Source organism: Mus pahari, chromosome 9, assembly GCF_900095145.1.
Source record: "Mus pahari chromosome 9, PAHARI_EIJ_v1.1, whole genome shotgun sequence".
NCBI classification, from domain to species: Eukaryota; Metazoa; Chordata; class Mammalia; order Rodentia; family Muridae; genus Mus; species Mus pahari.
The window spans coordinates 5,371,763-5,392,756 of NC_034598.1; the positions used below are offsets into that span (position 1 = coordinate 5,371,763).

The 20,994-nt window shown below is 42.1% G+C and overlaps 2 protein-coding genes across 6 annotated transcripts in view; one reads left to right on the plus strand and one right to left on the minus strand.

Moving 5' to 3' along the window:
- Positions 1-3,556, minus strand: part of Fam229b (family with sequence similarity 229 member B) — a 12,372-nt gene extending 8,816 nt beyond the window's left edge. For 2 of the 5 annotated variants that reach the window (XM_029542535.1, XM_029542534.1), the window contains exons 1-2: positions 3,500-3,556; positions 1,877-2,008 (exon numbers count right to left, since the gene is read on the minus strand). The gene's annotated coding sequence lies outside the window, so the exon portion shown is untranslated. Of the gene's footprint in view, positions 1-1,876; positions 2,009-3,432 lie in introns of all 5 variants that reach the window. The other 3 variants (XM_021205670.2, XM_021205669.2, XM_029542533.1) reach the window with 2 other exon arrangements.
- An 81-nt stretch (positions 3,557-3,637) lies between these two features.
- Positions 3,638-20,429, plus strand: Tube1 (tubulin epsilon 1). The gene is made up of 12 exons (XM_021205070.2): positions 3,638-3,748; positions 3,847-3,920; positions 4,611-4,663; positions 6,764-6,821; positions 10,177-10,292; positions 11,980-12,101; positions 14,227-14,414; positions 14,610-14,785; positions 15,692-15,832; positions 17,537-17,677; positions 17,986-18,160; positions 19,689-20,429. The coding sequence occupies exons 1-12, from the start codon at positions 3,724-3,726 to the stop codon at positions 19,845-19,847; spliced, it is 1,428 nt and encodes a 475-aa protein (XP_021060729.1). The 5' UTR covers positions 3,638-3,723; the 3' UTR covers positions 19,848-20,429.
- Positions 20,430-20,994: the final 565 nt, after the last annotated feature.

A 20,994-nucleotide genomic window follows, 5' to 3' on the forward strand; every position in this document is an offset into this window, starting at 1 on the left:
GCTGGTCTTCTGTAGGTTCTGTAGTTACTCAGTCCATGAGGCTGGGTGTTTCGGCTGGTCTTCTGTAGGTTCCAACAGATTTGCTGGCAAGTAAAAGCGAGCAGGCGAGAAGAGTCTCCCTTCTTCCAATGTCCTTATGTAGGTCTCCAGCAGAAAGTGTGGCCCAATAAAGGTGTGTGCCACCATGCCTGGACCGGGGACTTGCTTTGTCCCAGGCTAACCTTGAACTCAGATCTCCTTGCCTAGTCTCCTGGGATCAAAGGCATTCACTACCTTATCTGGGCCTAAGCTTTTCATGGCCAATATGGCTAAAGATCTCTATGCCAAGATACAGGTCAGAAACTTGTGTCTTCCAGCCTCAAGATCTGGATCACAGATTAACCATTCAATTCTGGATTGTAGTTCATTCCAGATAGAGTCAAGATGACAACCAGGAATAGCCATTATAGTTTTCATTGAACAGGGCTAATGGGTTATATTCATCCAAGTTTTGATCCCTTTAATTTCTGCATGGCATTTCCGTTAAATACAAAATCCAAAGTTGACAGTTTTGTTTTCTTTTGATTGTGTTAAGAGCAGCCAATGCTCTTAACCACTGAGCCATCTCTCCAGCCCTATTAACTGAATGTGTCCTTGGGATTAGGACAGAACTGCTGAAACATTACAGTTGGATATAAAGATGTGCCCTATTATAGACCAGTATAAAGGAGCCTAATCGGTTTCTCCCCACCCCACTCCTTGGTTCTTATCCAGGAACATAAACAATTCTTTATTCTAAAAACTGAATGACTTAACCAAAATATGGTTATTGGTGTTGACTGCTCTATAGAAACATTCCTGTGGAACATGTGCATCCTTCTAACGCATACTTTTTTCATTCTTTTTATATCACTGAGGACGTTTGTCCTTGTACATTCTGTGTTCTCTCTTTCAGGGTATTTATTAATCTTATGCTGAGCACTTTGTCTCCCACGTGAATGTTATGTTGAATAGTTCTGATAGGTTTGCCTTTCCCTTAGCGTTCTTGGATTACTTCAAGCCTGTCCTTTAGGTCAGTAATTTGGTTTCATTCCTCTAGTCTACTTTTTCCTTGATTTTAAAACTTGTTCTTTAATCCTTTACAGTGCTTTGATCTTTGTTTCCTTACTTCTTTCATCTCAGTTTTATTTCATTTTGCAGCCAACGCTTACTATCTACTGCATAGTAGACAATGTTCCAAGTCCTTGGCATATGGCAATGGAGAGGCAAAATTCAGCCTACATGTTTTCAATGCTGTTACTGTGTTCTTACACTGCTTAGTTCTGCAGTGCAAAATACTTACGTAAACTCTCTTTTTGCCCCCTAGCTTACATTTTATCTCACATCATGTGTGCCATTCATCTTAAAAGTCATTTTCCGCTGGGCAGTGGTGGCGCACGCCTTTAATCCAGCACTTGGGAGGCAGAGGCAGGCAGATTTCTGAGTTCGAGGTCAGTCTGGTCTACAGAGTGAGTTCCAGGACAGCGAGGGCTACACAGAGAAACCCTGGAAAACCAAAAAACAAACCAAGTCATCTTCCTTCCTCCTCCCCTCCTCCTTTCCTTTCCTCTCTCCTTCCTTTTGTAGGAGCAAGCAGTCTGCATGACCCTCGCTAACTTTTTTCTTTTGCTTTTATTTAGCAATCAAAATCTTATTGAGCTTATTTCATGTTAACCTGTTATCACTTGAATACAATTGCACCAAAAAATCTTAATAATTTTTTAACAAAACAAACAAACAAAAAGCTTACTTGTAAGATGGTAGACAAGCTGCCAACAAGCTGTTTCTGCCATCTTGGCCAACCTAAATGTGCCTACACTGAGGTCCGGGTGTGACTGGTATAGAAGTGTTACCTTACCTGGCTATGGAGCAGACACATCTGATTCACTCCAGACTGAAGTTATCGGTGAAACTCGTAAGAACTTTCTTACAACTCCTTGCTGTTGCGTGGCTTCTGGAGAATGGCAGGAACTACAGCACGGGAAGAGCTCTGCAAAGGCCGGAACACCAAGTGTGTTAGCACCAGAATCTATGGATTCGACCCAATAACATCACAGCCCACAGATTTGTCTACATTTGGCAAACTTTGGAAGCCCCAGATTTGGGAACTACAATATTAAGGCTCAAAGTGTCTAACTACCTTTAGCACAGACTATGCGTACCAAAAAGCGGGTAAAAGTAAGTCCAGCAATTTCTATGTTTTCCTGGCTAAAATCTGCCCCTTAGTTACAAGAGATGTAAGACACCCAAACAGAAATATGGAAAGGCCTCTGCAATAAAACACCCCACTACAACGTCAAACTTCACATCTTTCAAAATTGTGTAATAAACTAAGTTGTATCCTGGCGGCTGAATAAGGTATTCTAACCAATCAATCAATTATTGTGGTTCTTATCATGCTATGTATCATATCACATATCATGACAAATTAGTAGCAAGTATAATTTAACCTTTGCTAAATGAAGACTAAAGGTTTTGTAGTTTCTCAGAACTTCTGTGGAAAATATTAACTTCATTAAAGCATTAGAGTTCGTGAGGGGATTTGTGTGGGGGCTCACACGTATGGAAACAAGATGTGAAACATGAAGTGTTTTCCTTAGTGATCCTTCATCTTACTTGTAAGACATTGTCTCCTATTGAGCCTGAATCTGACACTCACAGATTCGGCTAGACTCTGGGGTCCTCCCTTTTCCAGCCTTCCAAGCCTAGGGTTACAGGCTCCCAGATTTTTGTTAATTGCTGGGGTCTGCATTTGTGTCCCCGTGCTTCAGAGACAAGCATTTTACTGACTGAGCCATCCTCCAACCTAAATTCTTAATTTAGTTCTTAATTAAAACCTCACTTAATTTGTTCTGTAAAAATTCAATTTCTGAAAAATAACCTTCCCCCCCCCCGAACTTTGTGCCCCACCCCTGCCTTAAAAAAAAATCTCGTTTACACTGTACATACATCAAACCAAACGCCTTAACTTTTAACCCATCTCTTCTTTTCCTAGACCATTGTCCACTAAATATTATGGCTCTCCTTGTCAGCTCCACGTAATATTTTAGGTCATGTCTTTTGAGTGCATTGTGTGTATCTTCGATGGCATTGCCAGCTGTTGGAAGTTGGATCTGTGTGGATGTTTTGAATTATCCAGAAACCTTAAGTTTGAGGAGTACATCGCTTTGGCCTCTGAACTTAGCTGTGGTATTTGGTCGGAGTGTAGCTAGCTTCCCTTGTTCCCGGATGAGCCTATTTGCCTGGGGTTTCTCTGCGTTCCTCGGCATTCGTTTTCTGTTAGATAACGACAGGAGCGGGCACCATCCTGAGGAATCGGACCCACTGTCCTGGCTGTTTAGACCGAGAGCCTCTCAAAGCCCGTGATCAATGTTAAAGTCCCTTATTTTAAATGCCACTCTGAAACCTAGTTACCCGTCAGTTACCAGGGCCTCCGGAGCTGCAGATGCTCAAGGATGTTGACAGGGCAGCTAGGATTTACCTGCCGGAGGCCCAGTCGCTATGGTAACGGCTAGCCGCAAAGGTGCTTGCGCAGAAGTCCTGGCCGTAAAAAAAAAAAAAAAAAAAAAAACCAAGGGCATTACGACATTGGCTACTTGCGGCAGCGACGTAAGGCCGCCCCTCGCCGCGCGTCGTTGGGCTCCAAAGCTCCAAAGCAAAGGCGGGGGTTCTGGCGGGAATGCTCCTGCTGGTCCTCCCGGCGGGATGACCCAGTCGGTGGTCGTACAGGGTGAGCCACCCCCGTCCTCGGGGACCGGGTCGCTGCGGAGCCAGTCACCCGGTTGCCTTCCTAATGCGCTTCTCTCTCTTCCTCGCTGCTGGCTGCAGTCGGACAGTGCGGGAACCAGATCGGCTGCTGCTTCTGGGACCTGGCGCTGAGGGAGCACGCTGCGGTCAACCAGGTACCCGACCCTCCTGCGTGTCACCCGGGCCTGCCAGAGTTCACTTGAGGTTTGGGGAGGGGTGCTTTGGATCCTGCTACGGGGCCCTGGCTGACCTGGAACTCGCTGTGTAGATCATGTTCTCGAATTTGCAGCGATCCATCTTGCTTCTGCTTCCCCAAGGCTACCTACCATGCCCAACTTACGTGGGCTTTTTAATCGGTACCGTAAATTGCGTAGGATCTTCCATACGGGTCATGGCTAGTTTCTTTTTCAACGTGTTGCTGTAAGTCACAGGCAGAAGGCACTCGCCAAAGAGTTTGGTCTTAAGTTTCCCTAATCTTTAGCAGTCTCCACCACTTCCCCCTCCTCCCCCTCCTCCTCCTCCTCCTTCTCCTCCTCCTGTTGTTGTTGTTGTTGTTGTTGTTAAAGACAGCAGATGCTATAGATGAAAGCACTATAAAGTAGATAATACATCAAGCGACCAAGAATCCCAACAAATTCCCACTTGGCATACCAGCTGATTAATCAGGGCTTTTTTCATCGCTGTCAAACTTAGGGGTTCTCTTGGCATTTTACCCTTAGATGTCATTGGAAGAGTCGACCTAGGTTCCTTTTTCTTAGAGCCCCGTCAGCGTTGTAAAGTTGCTACAGCTAAAAGGGCTTTAGAGGAAAAATAAACGTAAATGCTATAGTTTGCTTTGTTTCTAGAAAGGAATTTATGACGATGCAATAAGCAGCTTCTTCAGGAATGTGGATACCAGGTAAGTGGTTGAGTCTGTCTCCGCTCGGTCTCTCCTCCTTTCCCTGTCAGCAGAATCCTAGAGGATAAGGAAATAGTCCCCAGCCATGATGGTGTCTGCTGTTCTGATTGAAAGCGGATTCTCATGTCACATTTTCATACCATTCTGCAGAACAGCACGCTTCCTTGATAGACTTCTGTAAGAAGCCAAAAAGAACCTTTAAAGGAACTCTCAGTAACTTTGAAAACCTGCCGTTTTCACTGAGGGTGCCTACCATGGTGTGAGTCTAGCAGTGGCCAGGTTTTGAAAGATTATTTTGTGCATTACTTGCCCTCAGAAAATGCTGAAAAGAAAGAGGTGGAAACTGCTCACAATATGTGTTATTTTTTTGTTTAGTGTAAGACACAGATGTTAGAATTCTTTTGACATTTGAGATATGCCTGGGTCTTTTAATGTTAAATCATTAAGTTTATCCATTTTCAAAATTCTTTATAAACTAGCTGTAGTAGACTTGTCCTGACCATTACAATTAAATATCAGGCCTTTCCAACTTCGTAGAAATTTAGTTTGAATTTGTTCACTAGGTGTTGGAGCCATTATCTTCTCAGGAAACCTGACTTTGGTTTTGTTGGTAAATCCCAGAGCCTTCAGTCCAGTTAGATTAGTCAAATTCAAAGAACTAGGAGGTTAAAACCTAGAAAGTCATTGTTGGTGATGGACAGTATAAACTCAGACCTTTTGAGTCATAAGCATACTTTTTTATTGTTTGGAACAACTCTGCCAAAGAAAGCTACACGCTGTTCAGAAGGTGGGTAGAGACATGGTGTGAGATTGATTAAAGTGAATTTCCGCAGCGGCGGCGGGTGCAGTCGTTATCTTGGGGAGAGAGCTGTCCTTTAGATCACTGTACTTACTTGAGACCTGGAACGTGGTCTCCCTTATGTGCTTGCACTCAGACCTGTCTTTGCAATATCCCTTCCGCATGCTTCCCTGCCTGGCTCCACCCCAGCCTCACTTTCTTGATAGCCACCTCTTTTATTACTTCAGAGTTGAGTGGATAGGAGACCATGAGGGGGCTAAGAGACAGTATGAGGGAGAGGTGAAGGTCTCCTGTGACATGAAAACAGGAAGCCCTAGGGTAGGAGCATGGTAAGAATGCGGAGAGAAACAACAAAACATTGTTTGAGAAATGATAGAATGAAACCAAATTCTTTATAAGTTAATGAAAGAAAATGTATTACATATTGACAGTTGGTCTTAAGGCTGGGTTTTCTTTCTTAGGAAGGTCCAATCTTCATTCACCTTGTAGGTCTGTACTTTTAAGTGAGAACATTGGGTTTTCTTCTGTCTCAGAAGAGGCTAAGGCTCTCTTCTGTCTGTGCTGTCAGTACCAGCCTCTGCTCCATGAGTTTAGTACCAAATATGCCTTTTGGAAGATGCTACTACATCTTTGTGTACACCTGCTTCTCAAATTAATCCTTTTGAATAACATATGATTAAAATCTACCAAAAGTAGACATTGGCAAACTGTTTCCATGACAACCCAGACCCTCAGTCCTTGTTGCAGCTGCTCGTGCGCCTTCGTGGATAGTGAGCACAAATGAGTAGAGGTGGCTGTGTTTAAATACAGTCCTATTTAGCCAATTGGAGTTGTCCTGAGACTGCAGTTCACTCGTGACTGGTCTGTACTGTCTGTTTAGCCAGCTTCTCTTCATCTAGTCTCTGTCCTGTAAGCTGTATTGGCCGGTACAATATATATATGCATAGATTTCAATACTTTCACTAAAATTCTAGAAGCAGCCTGAGTGGTATGTAATGCTTATATCAGCTGACCTGTTTGGCTTCGGTAGAAAACCTAATTAGCATTAACTTAAACAGGGAAGATACGCATTCATCTCACAAAACTGGAGCTCAGCTGCTCTAGGGTCAGAGAAAGACCTCAGAGACAGACACTGAGACTGGCAGGATGGCTCGCTAGGTTGAGGTGCTTGCTGCTGAGCTGAAGCCATGAGTTAGAACCCCTGGATCACGATGGAAGGGGAGCTGCCTTCTGTGTAATGACAGTAACACTAGCAATCCTAACAAATCGTACAGCCCCTTCTCAGTGTCCTTGTCTTTCAGAGCCGTTGGGGATGATGGCAGTATTTCCAAAGGAAGAATATCTTCTCTAAAAGCACGGGTAAGATACATACTCTGCAGGTTTTACTTTGTAACATGGCAGTGGAATTTGAGTTCATTGTTTCTCTACAGTGTTTTTCTGTTCTGGTTGTTAACGGGTCTCTGACTATTGGAAAAAGAAAGGCAGCTAACAGTGGGTAAGGAACTGAGGTGTAGAGGTTCAGACTCCAGAAAGACTAGAGCAGTGGGGTGTGTCCTGAAATCTGTTTCTCTCGGTGTGACCTCTGATGGAAAACACACTGAAGGAGAAAGTGCACATCAGAGCAGTTGATGAACGTGGTGAACGGTGGAGGGAGCCCTGGGAAGCCTGGACTCATCTGAAGTCACAGAACTCAAGCTCCTGTGGAGAGAGTGGAAGGGTTGTCCGGGAATGTGCTCATTTACCCTCTCCAAGTATGCCCCCATTCCTCCCACTCCTCTCAGATGCAAGAAGGAGCTCAGAGAAAGACACCTCCACTCTCCTAGACTACTAAGTAAATGTGGAATCGCAGGCGAATAGGCACACTGAGGGTTGTAAATGCTGTATTCTGGTTATTATCCTGTAGCTCCAGAAGGGAATCTAGACTTCTGCATTATTACTAGAGCAGTTGTGACTGCAGACAGGGATGCCTAAGTGAAGAATCAAAAACACTCTCAACATGTAGTTACTGCTCAAAGGAAGAAGAAACCAAGGGCTTGGTGTGCTTGAGGCAGTGGCAATCCTGTCAGAGCTCACTTGGGTAGGCCCAGATTAGAGTGTGTGCCCTGCATCTTATCCCAGATTAGAGTGTGTGCCCTGCATCTTGTCTCCTGACAGAGAGCAATGCAGACACAGTTGCTGTGGCTCACTTACTGCAAACCTCCATGCGCAGTATTAAATCTGCTTTGGAACAAGACCGATGGAATTTTTTATAATCTTAGACAAATTTTTTGTTCAGTCAAGACTCTTGTTTGTACAGTGTCTACATTTAAAGTAAAAATTTCATATTATTTGATATATCCTTGAAAAGCCCTAAAATTAACCAGTACACACCCCTAATAATCTTGTCTATATACAAAACAAAAAAGGAACACAATTATAAACATAACTGCAGAGAGAGCTGTCGGCATTAGCAGCGCTTGCTGCTGTCGCAGGTCAGAGCACAGCACTTAGGCTGCCAGATTAACAACTGCCCACAGCACCAGGGCAGTCCCACACCTCTGGCCTCCTCGGACACCTGCAGTCATGTACACACACACACACACACACACACACACACACACACACACACTTTAAAAAAATCGCAATAATAAACCTTTAAAAAAAAAAAACATGGGGCTGATGGCCTCAAGGTTAAGATCACTGTCTGCTCTTCTAGAGGGCTAAGGGTTTGAGTCCCAGAATCTACCTACATAGCAGCTCTGTTGCTGGGGATGCAGCACTGTTGTGAAACATGAACACGATATGATGGGAACAGGCATAATACATGGAGGCAAAACACCCATACACAGAAGTAAAAATAACGGATTAGAAAAACACCTTCTAATAATCCTGTCTCAGCCTCCTGAGTGCTGAGAAGTTGCAGGCACAGGCATGTGTCTCCACATCCAGCATCTTTCAAAAAATTTTAAAAATAGTTGCAGTCTCTGGTTTATGATATGTCCATTGTTTATCTTCATCTTAGGGTTTCTATTGCTGGGATAAAATACAATGACCGAAGTAAGGTGAGGAGGAAAGAGTTTATTTCACTTGCACATCCACATCATGGTGCAGCATCAAAGGAAGTCAGGGTAGGAATCCGGAAGCAGCAATTGAAGCAGTTTGCTGGCTGGGTCCTTGTGGTTTGCTCAGCCTGCTTTCTTATACCATCCAGGACCACCTGTCCAGGTGGCAGCACCACCTAAGTGCACTGGGTTAAGTAGGCTATGTCAGTAAATTGTTTAAAACAAGGAATTGCTGTTTCAGACCATGAGTTTTAAATAACTAGGCCAATACACATCTTTACTAATCAAAATGGGGACCATTTAACAAACTTAAAAAGTATTTTCTCCATCTTTCTGATTGTGGAAGCATTTTCCTTGCATAATGGTATCCAGGTACATGAAGAAATAGAAGGTGGTTGGCAGATACGGTGGATAAAGCAAAATTTAATAGCCCAGTTCATTCAGTTTTTGAAGCGTTGGTTGTAAAATGTGGTTAGGCTCTATTGTTTTTACAAGAATTGGGCCATTTCTGTCATGCATGGCAGCTTCAGGCTTTGCAGTTTCAGTGTATCCCATCAATTTGCTGAGCTGTAATAGTTTCTCTGGGATTCAGAAAGATGTGGACCAGACCAGCAGTAGGCCAATACTGACTGTGACACCTTGCACATATGTGTGCATACATGTGTGTGTAAAGTTGGCTTTGGACATTTTTGGAATTTTAAATTTTCAAATTTTGGAAATTTTAAAACTTCTCAGTCGGATCTACAGTGGTTTGTTGCTGCATGGGATGAGAGAGGACAGTATTTCACAACAACATTTTGTTTTTTGTTGAACAGCTCATGAGGCACCCAGTATCTATGCTTATTCACCAGTTTGTTTCAAATGCTGAGTGGCCACTGCATGGTCCACAGTAAATTATTTGGCAAAGAAAAAAGAAAACCAGGAAGAGGGAGCACATGGTCTTATTGGAAAATCAGAGGTGATTTGGAAAATCATGGTGCCAGGAGGAGGGAGCACATGGAGCCAGGAGGAGGGAGCACATGGNGCCAGGAGGAGGGAGCACATGGAGCCAGGAGGAGGGAGCACATGGAGCCAGGAGGAGGGCAAACTATTCCTGCTTGCATTGGCTGTATCTCCTTTACTCTTATCTTTTATATTCTTATTTTCTCAGTGTAGATTATCTCCTCTATCAGTGAAGTCAGAGCCTATGAATGCCTGTACATTACTTGAATGAAGGGGCCTTGCCACCTTTACAATCTGTCTAGTGCCTTGGCTTTAGCAGTTAGCTCACTTGAACTGGATGTTTCTTAGCTATAGTTGTTCCATTTTTGACTTCTAGTGAATTAATACAATAATTCAAATGAATTAATACAGCCTACATTTAATTGAAATATTTTTCTGATCAGAATTGCCTTCTAGATTTCTAAGACCCTGTTCGAATTCAGTTGAAAGGATTATTGGGTTCCTTTGCTCCCTTTTGGAATAGAGTTAAAAGTTTAGAATCCACTTTTTAATTGGGTTTCATCATTTTGAGCTGGATGAAATTACCTTTTTAATCCTTATAATAGATTACATAAAGAAAAAATTTAATCTTAAGTTGTGAAAATGAATAATATAACTTATAGCTAATGAATTATTGAATTTATAGAGTAAATTACTAAAGAAACTATGTTAAATTTAAATTTTCTTTTCAGGCTGTTTTGATTGACATGGAAGAAGGCGTAGTGAATGAAATTCTCCAAGGCCCACTGAGAGACGTGTTTGATAGCAAGCAGCTCATCACTGACATCTCTGGCTCGGGAAATAATTGGTGAGGCTGTACTGAATGTCATTTGAAACAGTCGAGTATTCATCTCCATATTCAAATAGGCCCTGTGCAGTGAGTAGTGAAAGCCGGCCGGCCGGCCGGCCGGCCGCAGTCTGCCTTTCTGCCACATCCTCGGTGCTTGATGGCGATGCTTCACGGCGCTCAGAAGCTGCCCGGCTCAGAAGCTTCATAGCTCAGAAGCTGCCCAGCGTGGCTTTTACTTCTCTTTGTCCTTTCTTGTTGTTACTTAACAGAAAGTGAATCATGAGAACTTGATACCCTCAATTCTTAAAGGTTTTAAGTATTTTAAAAACTAATTGCTTGTGTTACTTGATTCCTCAACCTTTCCTGTTTGTCTAAATCAACAGAATTAACAGAAAGATATAAAGCAAACAAACTACTATCCTCGTTTCCAACCTGAGTCGGAGGCTGCTTTGACTTAAATATGTGATCTCTTCCTGGGAAAAATGCACCCCAACAGTTAAAGAATTCCCATTGATTTCTTTCTCTTGCTTAAAAATTAAGTAGTTTCCCATTGTTTGTAAATATCACATTATTCATATCAAATGTTTGCTACCAGTTACTTGGGGTCACATGTAAAGTTCAGAATTACAGTTTCATTAAAGCATGAATTTGGATTCTATGTGCCAGGAAACTAGGTGTCTTAGGATTTTACTGCTGTGAACAGACACCATAACCAAGGCAACTTTTACATAAGGAGAACATTTTATTGGGGCTGGCTTACAGGTTCAGAGGTTCAGTCCATTATCTTCAAGGTTGGAGCATGGCAGCACCCAGGCAGGCATGGTGCAGGAGGAGCTGAGAGTTCTGCTAGCAGAATCCTGACTTCCAGGCAGCTAGGTTGAGAGTCTTGTTGCCCTCACCCACAGTGACACACCCACACCAGCGGGGCCACACCTTGTAATAGTGCCACTCCCTGGGCTGAGCATATACAAACCATCACACTCAGGAACGAATAACTTAAGAAATGAGCCTGGCCGACCATCTGCCTAGCTTTCCTCTTGCATTGTGTAGAACTCATGTAATATTTGTGTAACTTAAGAAATGAGCCTGGCCGACCATCTGCCTAGCTTTCCTCTTGCATTGTGTAGAACTCATGTAATATTTGTGTTGTACTAAAGCTGCATCACGGGACTCATGTAATATTTGTGTTGTACTAAAGCTGCATCACGGGAAAGTCATGTTTATTTTGTGGTCTATCATAGATACTCCAAGACCTGGCCAACACAGGTCTCCACTGTCATCTTCAACCATTTGCCATTTCATCTATTAATGGGATGGGATCAGTTTTTCCTATTTTAGACCAGATAAATTAGTTGGAAATTTTTCATTTTGGTATCTGTTGAGTTTATCTTTTTCTGCTTTTTAATATGTAAATTCACTGCAGCTCCGAGTTTAAAGGGAAATAAAAAAAATATATACCTAAATTCTTAATTTTTATAATTTATCTGGTGAAAAATTGAAGATAAAGTTCTAAAAAATAGTTAATACTGCTTGCAAATAAGGTTATTTGAGAATTATTGGCATGTAATATATGATAAATAGGACTTATAGATTTCTTAGTACAATTTAAAAAGTTCTTTTTTTCAATCTGTTTTAGAATGAGGAAATAATGAAATCATAAAATAATAATAAAGGATTTTTTTTAAATCTGTATTCTTATTTTCAGGGCTGTGGGTCACAAAGTTTTTGGACGTCTTTACCGGGAACAGATTTTAGAGAAACTCCGGAAGTCTGCAGAGCAGTGCGATTGCTTACAGTGTTTCTTCATCATCCACTCCATGGGAGGAGGTAATGGCCACTCCCACTCGCTGTAGCCACTCCCATTCGCTGTGTCCACTCCCACTCGCTGTGGCCACTCCCACTCGCTGTAGTCAAGTTCCCTCTGAGCAGGAGCACATTCTCAAACATCAGCCTATTGTCAGACCTGCTGCTTGCTCAACACATGCTAGCAGACGTGTGCAGTCTTCTCACAGTGAGACACGGTGTCAGCCACAGGGCTCGTGCTCAAGGACCAAAGACAACTGAACAGAAACGATCTTCCGATGTTTCATGTACTGTTTTGGGCCATATTCTTGGCTAGCCTAGGATACATATGACCCAAGAGATGTAGGTTGGATGCCTGGTATGTATGTTTCAGTGTCTGAACACTTCAGCTTTTTATCTTAAAATGTTGTGAAATTGGAAGTAAGGAGATAGCTTATTGGTGTTCATACTTATGCTACAAACATAGGGCCTGGGTTTGAGCGTCAGAACCCACATCAAAAAGCTTGGGTGTGGGGTACGCGCTTCTAATTCCAGAACCAGGGAGCAAGAGACATACAGGCCCCTGGGGGGCGCTGGACGCCAGCTCTCAAGCAGAAAGGAGAATGGCACTCAACTAAGGCCTGGTGGTGACTGCCCTCCATGTCACACACATACACAGTGCTTGAGCACAGGCACACAATGGAGCACATACATGACATATACATATATATATATATATATGACTGTGAAATTGTCGCTGTTGACCAATTTTTCTTAATTTTGAATTTTTTTCTTTCATTTTTAGATTCTCTAGTAATATTTTCAGCCACCCTCCAGTATGTACGGGCTTTTGAGCAGTGCTTAGCTTCGCCTGTGCTTGGTTAGTTCGTTATCCCAAGTAGAGCTGAACTTTTCTGGCATGTTCTCATGTGGCGTACTTACAAGGATACTAATCCTCTTCTATCAGCCACCTTCAAACCTTCCCACCCCTCCCTGCAATGACAACAATGAAGAGTAAAAACATTTCACTCAGTTCCTTAAAAACCACTCAATACACTCAAGCCTGAGCTTGGAACAGGATCTACGTTGCTTTGTTTCCCAGCTAAGTCTGTAATTTGAAATGGAATTATATTGCTCTCTTATTGATAAGACAGAAACAAAATGATGTGCTAATTTTAAAATAGTCATATTAACAGGGTCTGGAAGAAAAAAAATAACATACTTTTCTTTCTAAAACTGATATTAAGGCTTTATGTTCTGGGGCTTGCAACATGGCATTGTCACATACAGAATTCACAGTCAAGAACTAGGTAATGGGGTCACAGGAATGAAACAAACAAGCAAGCAAGCAGCGTCTTAGGCGTCTAGGTTTGTGTTGGCTAAATGTGGCCCATGCCCCACACCTGCGAGCCTTGACCTTGCCTTCTAATCACAAGACACGTGTGTGTGTGTACACATATATTTAGTTTCACATGATATAATTTTCATGTAACAACATAGCATGCACACACCCTATAAGACAAGATTCTGAAAACGACTTATTCAAACTATCTTTGACACATTTCTACATCTTACCATTTCAGCTTGCAAACTCTCTTCATCACCAGTTTCATAGAACTAAGTTATAGGATCCAGTTTCTCCTTTAAGTCCTTAAGATTTTCTGAAATTGTGACTTTGAACATCAAAAAGTTACTAATGAGATTTCCAGAGTTTCTGCTTTTAAATAAGTGGTGATAGCACATTGTGCTTGAAGCTTTGTAAGTTCCAGGGGACATATTTTATTCTAGGCTGTTGGAAGTTGCTCAATGACAGTTTTATATATTATTGAGATGGTATGTATCTTGAGATCAAAGCTGTAAAAATAGGTTTTTGTTTTGTTTTTTAAGTTGCTTTCAGGAATACTGGATGCCATGTGATTGATGTTTTCCTATTCAGTTCTTTTAATATCTAATGATTAAAATACAGCAACAACAACAACAAAGAAGGTTAGAGAACACCATCCCAGACTCATGCTCAGAGCCTCGTGCCGAGCTGGAACCCTGGCAGCCTGGCTTGTGCTGTCTCTGAGTTGAAAATTATGCCTATAAATAAATACACCTACATTCTAGATTATTCAGAATTATACTTCTAACCATTTGGGTTGTTTTCTTTTCAACTTCTAATTCTCAGGAACAGGCTCTGGACTTGGCACATTTCTGTTAAAGGTGCTCGAAGATGAATTCCCAGAAGTGTACCGGTTTGTGACAGCGGTTTATCCTTCCAGTGAGGACGATGTCATCACCTCGCCTTATAACAGTATGCTGGCCATGAAGGAACTGAATGAGCATGCAGACTGTGTGCTGCCCATTGACAACCAAGTAAGACACGGTACTGAACATCATGGATATATTTTATACATTTCATTCTGTGTTACAGCCCTTTGTGCTTGTTCAGCATTTTAACCGTTACCAGCTAAGAGAAGAAATAAATTTGATTTTTTTTTTCTTGTTAGGAAAATATCACCTAAGTCTCATTAATAGTTTCTCACCCAGTATTTTTTTTTTTCTCTCCAGTCTTTATTTGACATCATTAGCAGAATTGATCTTGTGGTAGATTCTGGAAAGTCGGGCTCAACTGTGAAGCCTACAAGCCTCATTACTTCGGACGTGGGGGCTGTTAAAAAGCACCGCAAGAAGCCCTTCGACGCCGCGAACAACATTGTGGCGAACCTGCTCCTCAGTCTGACAAGGTAGCCCTCTCAGGACGCCTGCAAACCCACGAGCTTTGTGGCGTCCACACTGACTGGGCCTTAGCCCTTTGTTTGATTCCAGGACACTATTAAATGTAGCCCTTGAGTGCGTTGAAGCAAGCACTGAACCACTGAGCTGTAGGCCCAGCCAGTAGTGTTTAAAGTTGTCGTAAGTTATAGGGGCTTCTGTTTTTTTTCCTTCGGATTGGTCTGAAACTTTTTTTTCATTAGTTCTTTAAGAATTCCTTACAACAAATTTGGTCACACCCTCCTAGTCCTTCTTCCTACTCAACGTCCTGTTTTTACCCTGATGAAGGCCAATCTGTGCTACCCAGATACTCATTTTGTGTTATGTTTCATGTGTTGGAGTAGTAAACCAGCATTTCTCCAACTCTGTTACTCGGAACACAGTGGGTGTCCTGTGATCAGCAGTCTCATTGTAAGCAGGCTGCTACTGCTGTAAACCTGTCATCTCTGTCATCCGGTCCACAACATTGCCATGCTTGGGTCTTGATTTCTCAAGCTTTTAAGATCACAATTATGATCTATGATTATGAATGTTTTAAACATACCCTTAATAAATTTAATAAAATTCACAATAAATAATTGACCTGTGTGTTTAACTCAATATAAAGTCTGTTTAAATGAGATACTTTTTAAATGTATAATGAGCAGGTATAATAGATGTTGCTTACACTTTAGAAGTCTAGAAATAAGATTTGCTAAGCATTATGTTGTATTTTAATTGGCTTCATTCATGACTGTGAAAGTAAATTTCAGTGCTTCAGAAGCAGGAGCTCCGTTCTGCTCTTGTTGATCGGTGCAACAAAGGGTCTGAGAACCTAACCTGCTGAGTTACTGTCTTAAATGAAAGTGTGGCTCAGTGTTCTCATGTTGGCCTTCTAGCTCTGCGAGGTTTGAGGGCTCCCTCAATATGGACCTGAATGAGATCAGCATGAACTTGGTTCCTTTCCCGAAGCTTCATTACCTCGTGTCAAGCCTGACACCTCTGTACACGCTGGCTGATGTTAACATTCCCCCCCGAAGGTGAGGTGCAAGTGAATTCCATTGCCTGAGCGCTTGGTGTGTTTTTCAGGGGATGTTTCTATTAACTCAGGTTATTTATATCAGCTTGTTGGTGAGAATCATAAAAAATATAGTTGGTGACAGTCATTTCTCATTAGTCAAGTATTTCTTTAGAAGTAAATTGTTTTAAAGTGTCCGTATTAGACTGAAACTAACCCTGGTAACGAAATGTTTAAGCTTTTGAAGATAAATGGGATCCAGCAGGTTTGAATGCTGGCTCTGTAAGGTCCTGGGCAGGTGTCTTAAAGTCTTTGTCACACTGTTTGTGGGGTAGATGACATGGTAGGCTTTAAGTTCTTACCACAGTCACGCCCCACGGAAGGCTTTTATGTAGTAGCCGTTGCATATCATTTCCAGATCACCTTTGAGTTGCTCTTAGCACCAGGCATGATATAACACACTCCTTTAATCCCAGGTCTCAAGAAGTAGAGACAGGCGTATCTCTGTGAGTTAGAGGTCAGCCTGGTCTACATGCTGAGTTCCTGTCTCAAAAAAAAAAAAAAAAAAAAAAAAAAGCTCTTAGGTTGGGCATGGTAGTGCACACCTCTAATGTGAGTTCTTAGAGGCTAGAGGAAGGGTGTTCATGGGTTCCAGGCCAGCCTGGAATACATAGTGATGCTGTCTCAGAAAAAAACAAATGCCTGTCTGGAGGTGTCTCTCGGTTGGTGGAGTGCTGCTGCCTGTCTGGAGGTGTCTCTCGGTTGGTGGAGTGCTGCTTGACTAGCATTCATAAAACCCTGGGAACCCCCAGAACCCACATGATGGCTCACATGTTTATGGTTAAAATTTTAGCAAGGTAACAATTCTATATTTAATGAATATTACAAGTGCTATTACTGAATTTTATTTAAGTGAATAGCAAGCAGCCAGTCGTGCCAGGCAGTAGTAGCTAGGACTCCTTATCTGCCAGGGATCCTGTAATGATCTCAACAAGAGAAGCCATGTGTAGAGTATGGATCACAACATTGACTGTTCACTAGTATTGTTAGAACTCATCACATTTAAGAAGAATGAGTGTTTTAATGTAGACATACCCAATGTAAATTGGTAGTAAACTCTTGTTGTTGTTTTTGTTGTGTTTTGTTTTTTTCATATTTTCAAGACAAGGTTTCTCTGAGAAGTCCTGGCTGTCCTAGAACTCCCTCTGTAGACCAGGCTGGCCTCAAGCTCAGAGATCCACCTGCCTTTAATCCCACCTGTTGGGATTAAAGTATGTGCCACCACTGCCCGGCAGTAGAAAACTATTTCGTAATGGAAATTCTATATTTAAAGTTAATCCTTATATCTAAATTCAGCATAATGAAAAGGAACATGTTTGACTTCGTCCTTCAACTTGAATATTTCAAAGTCAGTGAAGTAATCTGCTTGGAATATTTAGACAGAAATAATACTTGTATCAACATTTTTTAATTTTAATCATTACAATTTGTGCTCGCAGGTCTTCTTTAAAATCTGCTAGTAAAAATCCACAAGGAATGTTTAAATGTTGCACCGACTGATCTTGGTGTCGTTTTCTGTTGTTGAGGGTTTCCTGGGTTTTGTTTGGTCTTCTACCTCAGCTGTAGTGTGGGTAACCCAAAGCCGTCATGCCAATGTGCAATTTCATGTCACGAATCCATGTCGAAGAAAGGCATGTTTTGATGGACACTGGCTCTTTCCTTGTAGACTGGATCAGATGTTTTCAGACGCCTTTAGTAAAGATCACCAGCTCATCCAAGCAGACCCCAGACGTAGCGTCTACCTTGCCTGTGCCCTCATCGTTAGAGGAGACGTACAGATTTCCGATCTCCGCAGAAATATTGAAAGGTTCGGTTTTTATTTTTAAGATAATTTTATATGTATAGTTTGGGCAGTGTAATAGCTATGAAAGCCTTTGTTCAAATTTCCATAAAGCGTGACTTAGGTTAGTGATTCTTCAAGTACAAAGCTTTGTTTTGTAGGCACTGCATGGAGTGTAGGGCTTCATCATACTGTCTCATGCCTGCCTGTTCTAAACACAGATGGCAGATTCCAGCGGCACAGCTGGACCGCCGCTGATACTCGTGTGTGACCTGAGCTGCTGCAAGGTGGCCATTTTAGTATCTTAGTTCTTACCTTTGGGTTTTATATCTCAGATTAAAACCTGCTCTGCAGTTTGTCTCCTGGAATCAAGAAGGCTGGAAGACCAGCCTGTGTTCTGTACCACCTGTGGGCCACTCGCATTCTCTGTTAGCTTTAGCAAATAACACGTGTGTGAAGCCTACCTTCATGGAGCTGAGAGAAAGGTTCATGCGGCTTTACAAGAAAAAGGTAATTACTCTTCTTTGTGACTGTATTTCTTTTGGCTAAGAAGTATTATGCCAATGGAAATCATGGCTAAAGCTGTCTGGCATATTTGTTATCTAGTTGCAATCCAAGAGAAGTTTTCCTGTGCTATTTCAAATCTAAATGAGAAATTCCATGTATTTGTAGGATTTAGGCAATATACTAATTTTGTCTTTAAAAAATCATTTATTCTTTGACAGTTTCACACATGTATGGGGTGTACTTTGAGTATTTCATCCCACACTGCCCTCGCTCATCCTCCCATTCCCTTTGGACCCCCTTTTCCCAGCAAGTTGCCCACACACACACACACACACACACACACACACACATCATGTGCAACTTACCAGTGGCCACATCACTGAACAAGAATGGCTCCCCCTTCCATAGCTCTGCATTAGAAATGGGCCCAGTCCATGTTAACCACTAGCAGGCGTCATCTGTGCAAGGAACCACAGCTTCTATGAGTTCATGAGCACCGTGGCGTGTCATGTCCAGAGCACACGCTCACATGATGCCCTACCGTCCTCTGTCTCTTAGGCTCTTTCTGTGTGTCTTCTGCAGTGTTCTCTGAGCCTGGGTGAGTCAGGTATGGGAGAAGGGACTCTATAGTGTCCATTTGTAGCTAAGTGCTCAGTAGTTGCTTATTCCCCACGTCAGTTATGAGTCTCTTGCACTGTCCACCAGAAGAAAGGAAAAAATGCTTTTGTGGCCAACACTGCAAACAGCACTAGTCTATGGATATAATTATATTTATATCCATACATTTATATACAAACAGTTTTATAACATGTCCATTTAGTACAACAATGGTAAATAGGATATACAAAGGTGTGTCCTGTAGCCTCCTGAGTCCTCCAGCCAAGCCTGTGTGCAGGTAGGGAGGCTCAAATGCAGGCAGTCACGGCACTCTTGTATGGTGAGCACATCTTTAGACACAATATCTATTTGACTTAAGTTCCCAGTTCCATTTTAAAGCTGAATGCCCTATGGATGTTTTTAATTTATGTAATCTCCACTATTTCCCACGTACATAGAATCTGCTTTGATCATATTTCCCATCATCGTCCTTTTTCCCTCCATTTGAACTCCTTCTCATCCTCAATCTTCCTCCCATGTGTGCGTGTGTGTGTGTGTGTGTGTGTGTGCACGTGTGTGTGTGTGTGTGTGCAAGTGTGTGTATGCGTGTGTGTATGTGTGCGTGCGTGTGTTTGGGGGGGTGTGAGTGTGGGGGGGTGGGGGTGTGCTTGCACATGTGTGTGCGTTTGTGTGCGTGTGTGCCATACCCCACTATAATTAGCAGGTTTCTTAAATGAGGTAGGGTTAGTCACTTAAGGCCACTCACAGGTGAGTGTACCACTGAGTCCTATGCACTCCTTCCCCAGCAGCCATCGCTCCCGAGGAGAGATGGACAGCTGACCTGCAGTTTTAGTAGTGTTTGCTGAAAGCTTATGGGATGGGTGAGTGTGGGACTTGGAGCCCCTGGGTTGGTAACTGTGATTTTCAATTACAGGCTCACCTCCATCATTACCTGCAAGTCGATGGGATGGAGGAAAGCACTTTTACGGAAGCTGTGTCCTCTCTGTCAGCGCTCATACAGGAGTACAGTGACCTCGATGCCACAAAGGGCATGCCTGGGCCCCATGTGCCCAGGTTGAGTGTGGCCTTGTGAGGGAAGAAGCTGAGAAAGCAATCGCTCTGCCCCCTTTCTATTTCAGCATTTTTTCTGATTCAGAAAGCCCAATTTGTTTCTCACAGTATCAGGAAGTATCTTATCTCTAAAATGGTGGTTTCTATTTTATTACAATTTTTTATAGCAGTATATGGTATCACTTCAGGCAGTTTGCCAAAATTGAGATAAGAGAGAACCTGACATGGTGTTACACAAGTGTAATCCCAGTGTGGCTAACATGCAGGAGGACCTGCGTTCAGGGCCAGCCTGGGCGACGCGTGCAGCAAGAGCCAACGCAGAGCGAAGGAGCAGTTGTCCCCTTGCTATATTTATCTTTTGCAGCCGTCTTCACAGGATGATCGCCTCAGGAAAGATGTGCATATCTCTTGTATGTTTACACTGTATGCTGTCATGTTCTATTTAAATGCTAGGGACGTAGGCCCTTGGAATGGAGGAACATTATATATATAATATCTGGACTTTTCAGGGTAGTTTTTGTTCTTTGAGCAATAATATGTTTATGGTCTAAAGAATCACAACTTGGCATCCAGTCACTTTTATAATAAACGGTTTAAAAGCAAATGTGTAAACGACTGCTACGATGGTTGAGCATGTCACCGTTGCACACTGACGTCTGCAGCTGAATTTGTAGGAAGTGGTTATCATGCACTGAAGTGACTGCAGCCACCGCATCTCTCTTCTGAATCATTAATGTTGGTTTCAGTACAGTTATGTTTCAAATCCATTGGTTGGTTTATCTTTCAAGGAAATAATTTTAAGGGAAAAATAATCCTGTGTGCGTCCTCATTACTATTTTCTGTTTCTTTTCTTTGCTGAGTGATTATTCTGTTTTTTATCTTAGAAGTTTAGACTTTTATAGTATTTGGTATACAAACTGCAATATTACAGTTATTAACAGTATCACAGACATTCTATTTTATCCTTTCTAGAAGAATCTAACTGATATTCAGAACAGGGCGATGATGATTATAGATGCATTTATAATATCATCTTAGTAATTTTAAGAATCTTGCTGTCCCTCGACTAATTTTGTGATAGGATCTGATAGACTGTATTGCCAAGTACAGAATAAAATTTTAAATTATGTCTTTTTATATCTACGTAAAATGTTTTTTGAGACAGTGTT

What these genes read in the sequence shown, in the direction of transcription:
- Tube1 (XM_021205070.2), top strand. Translation starts at nt 3,724, where the DNA reads ATGACCCAGTCGGTGGTCGTACAGG. An exon ending in CCAGTCGGTGGTCGTACAGG is followed by an intron (nt 3,749 to 3,846) that starts GTGAGCCACCCC and finishes TGCTGGCTGCAG; the next exon opens with TCGGACAGTGCGGGAACCAG. An exon ending in TATCTTCTCTAAAAGCACGG is followed by an intron (nt 6,822 to 10,176) that starts GTAAGATACATA and finishes TTTTCTTTTCAG; the next exon opens with GCTGTTTTGATTGACATGGA.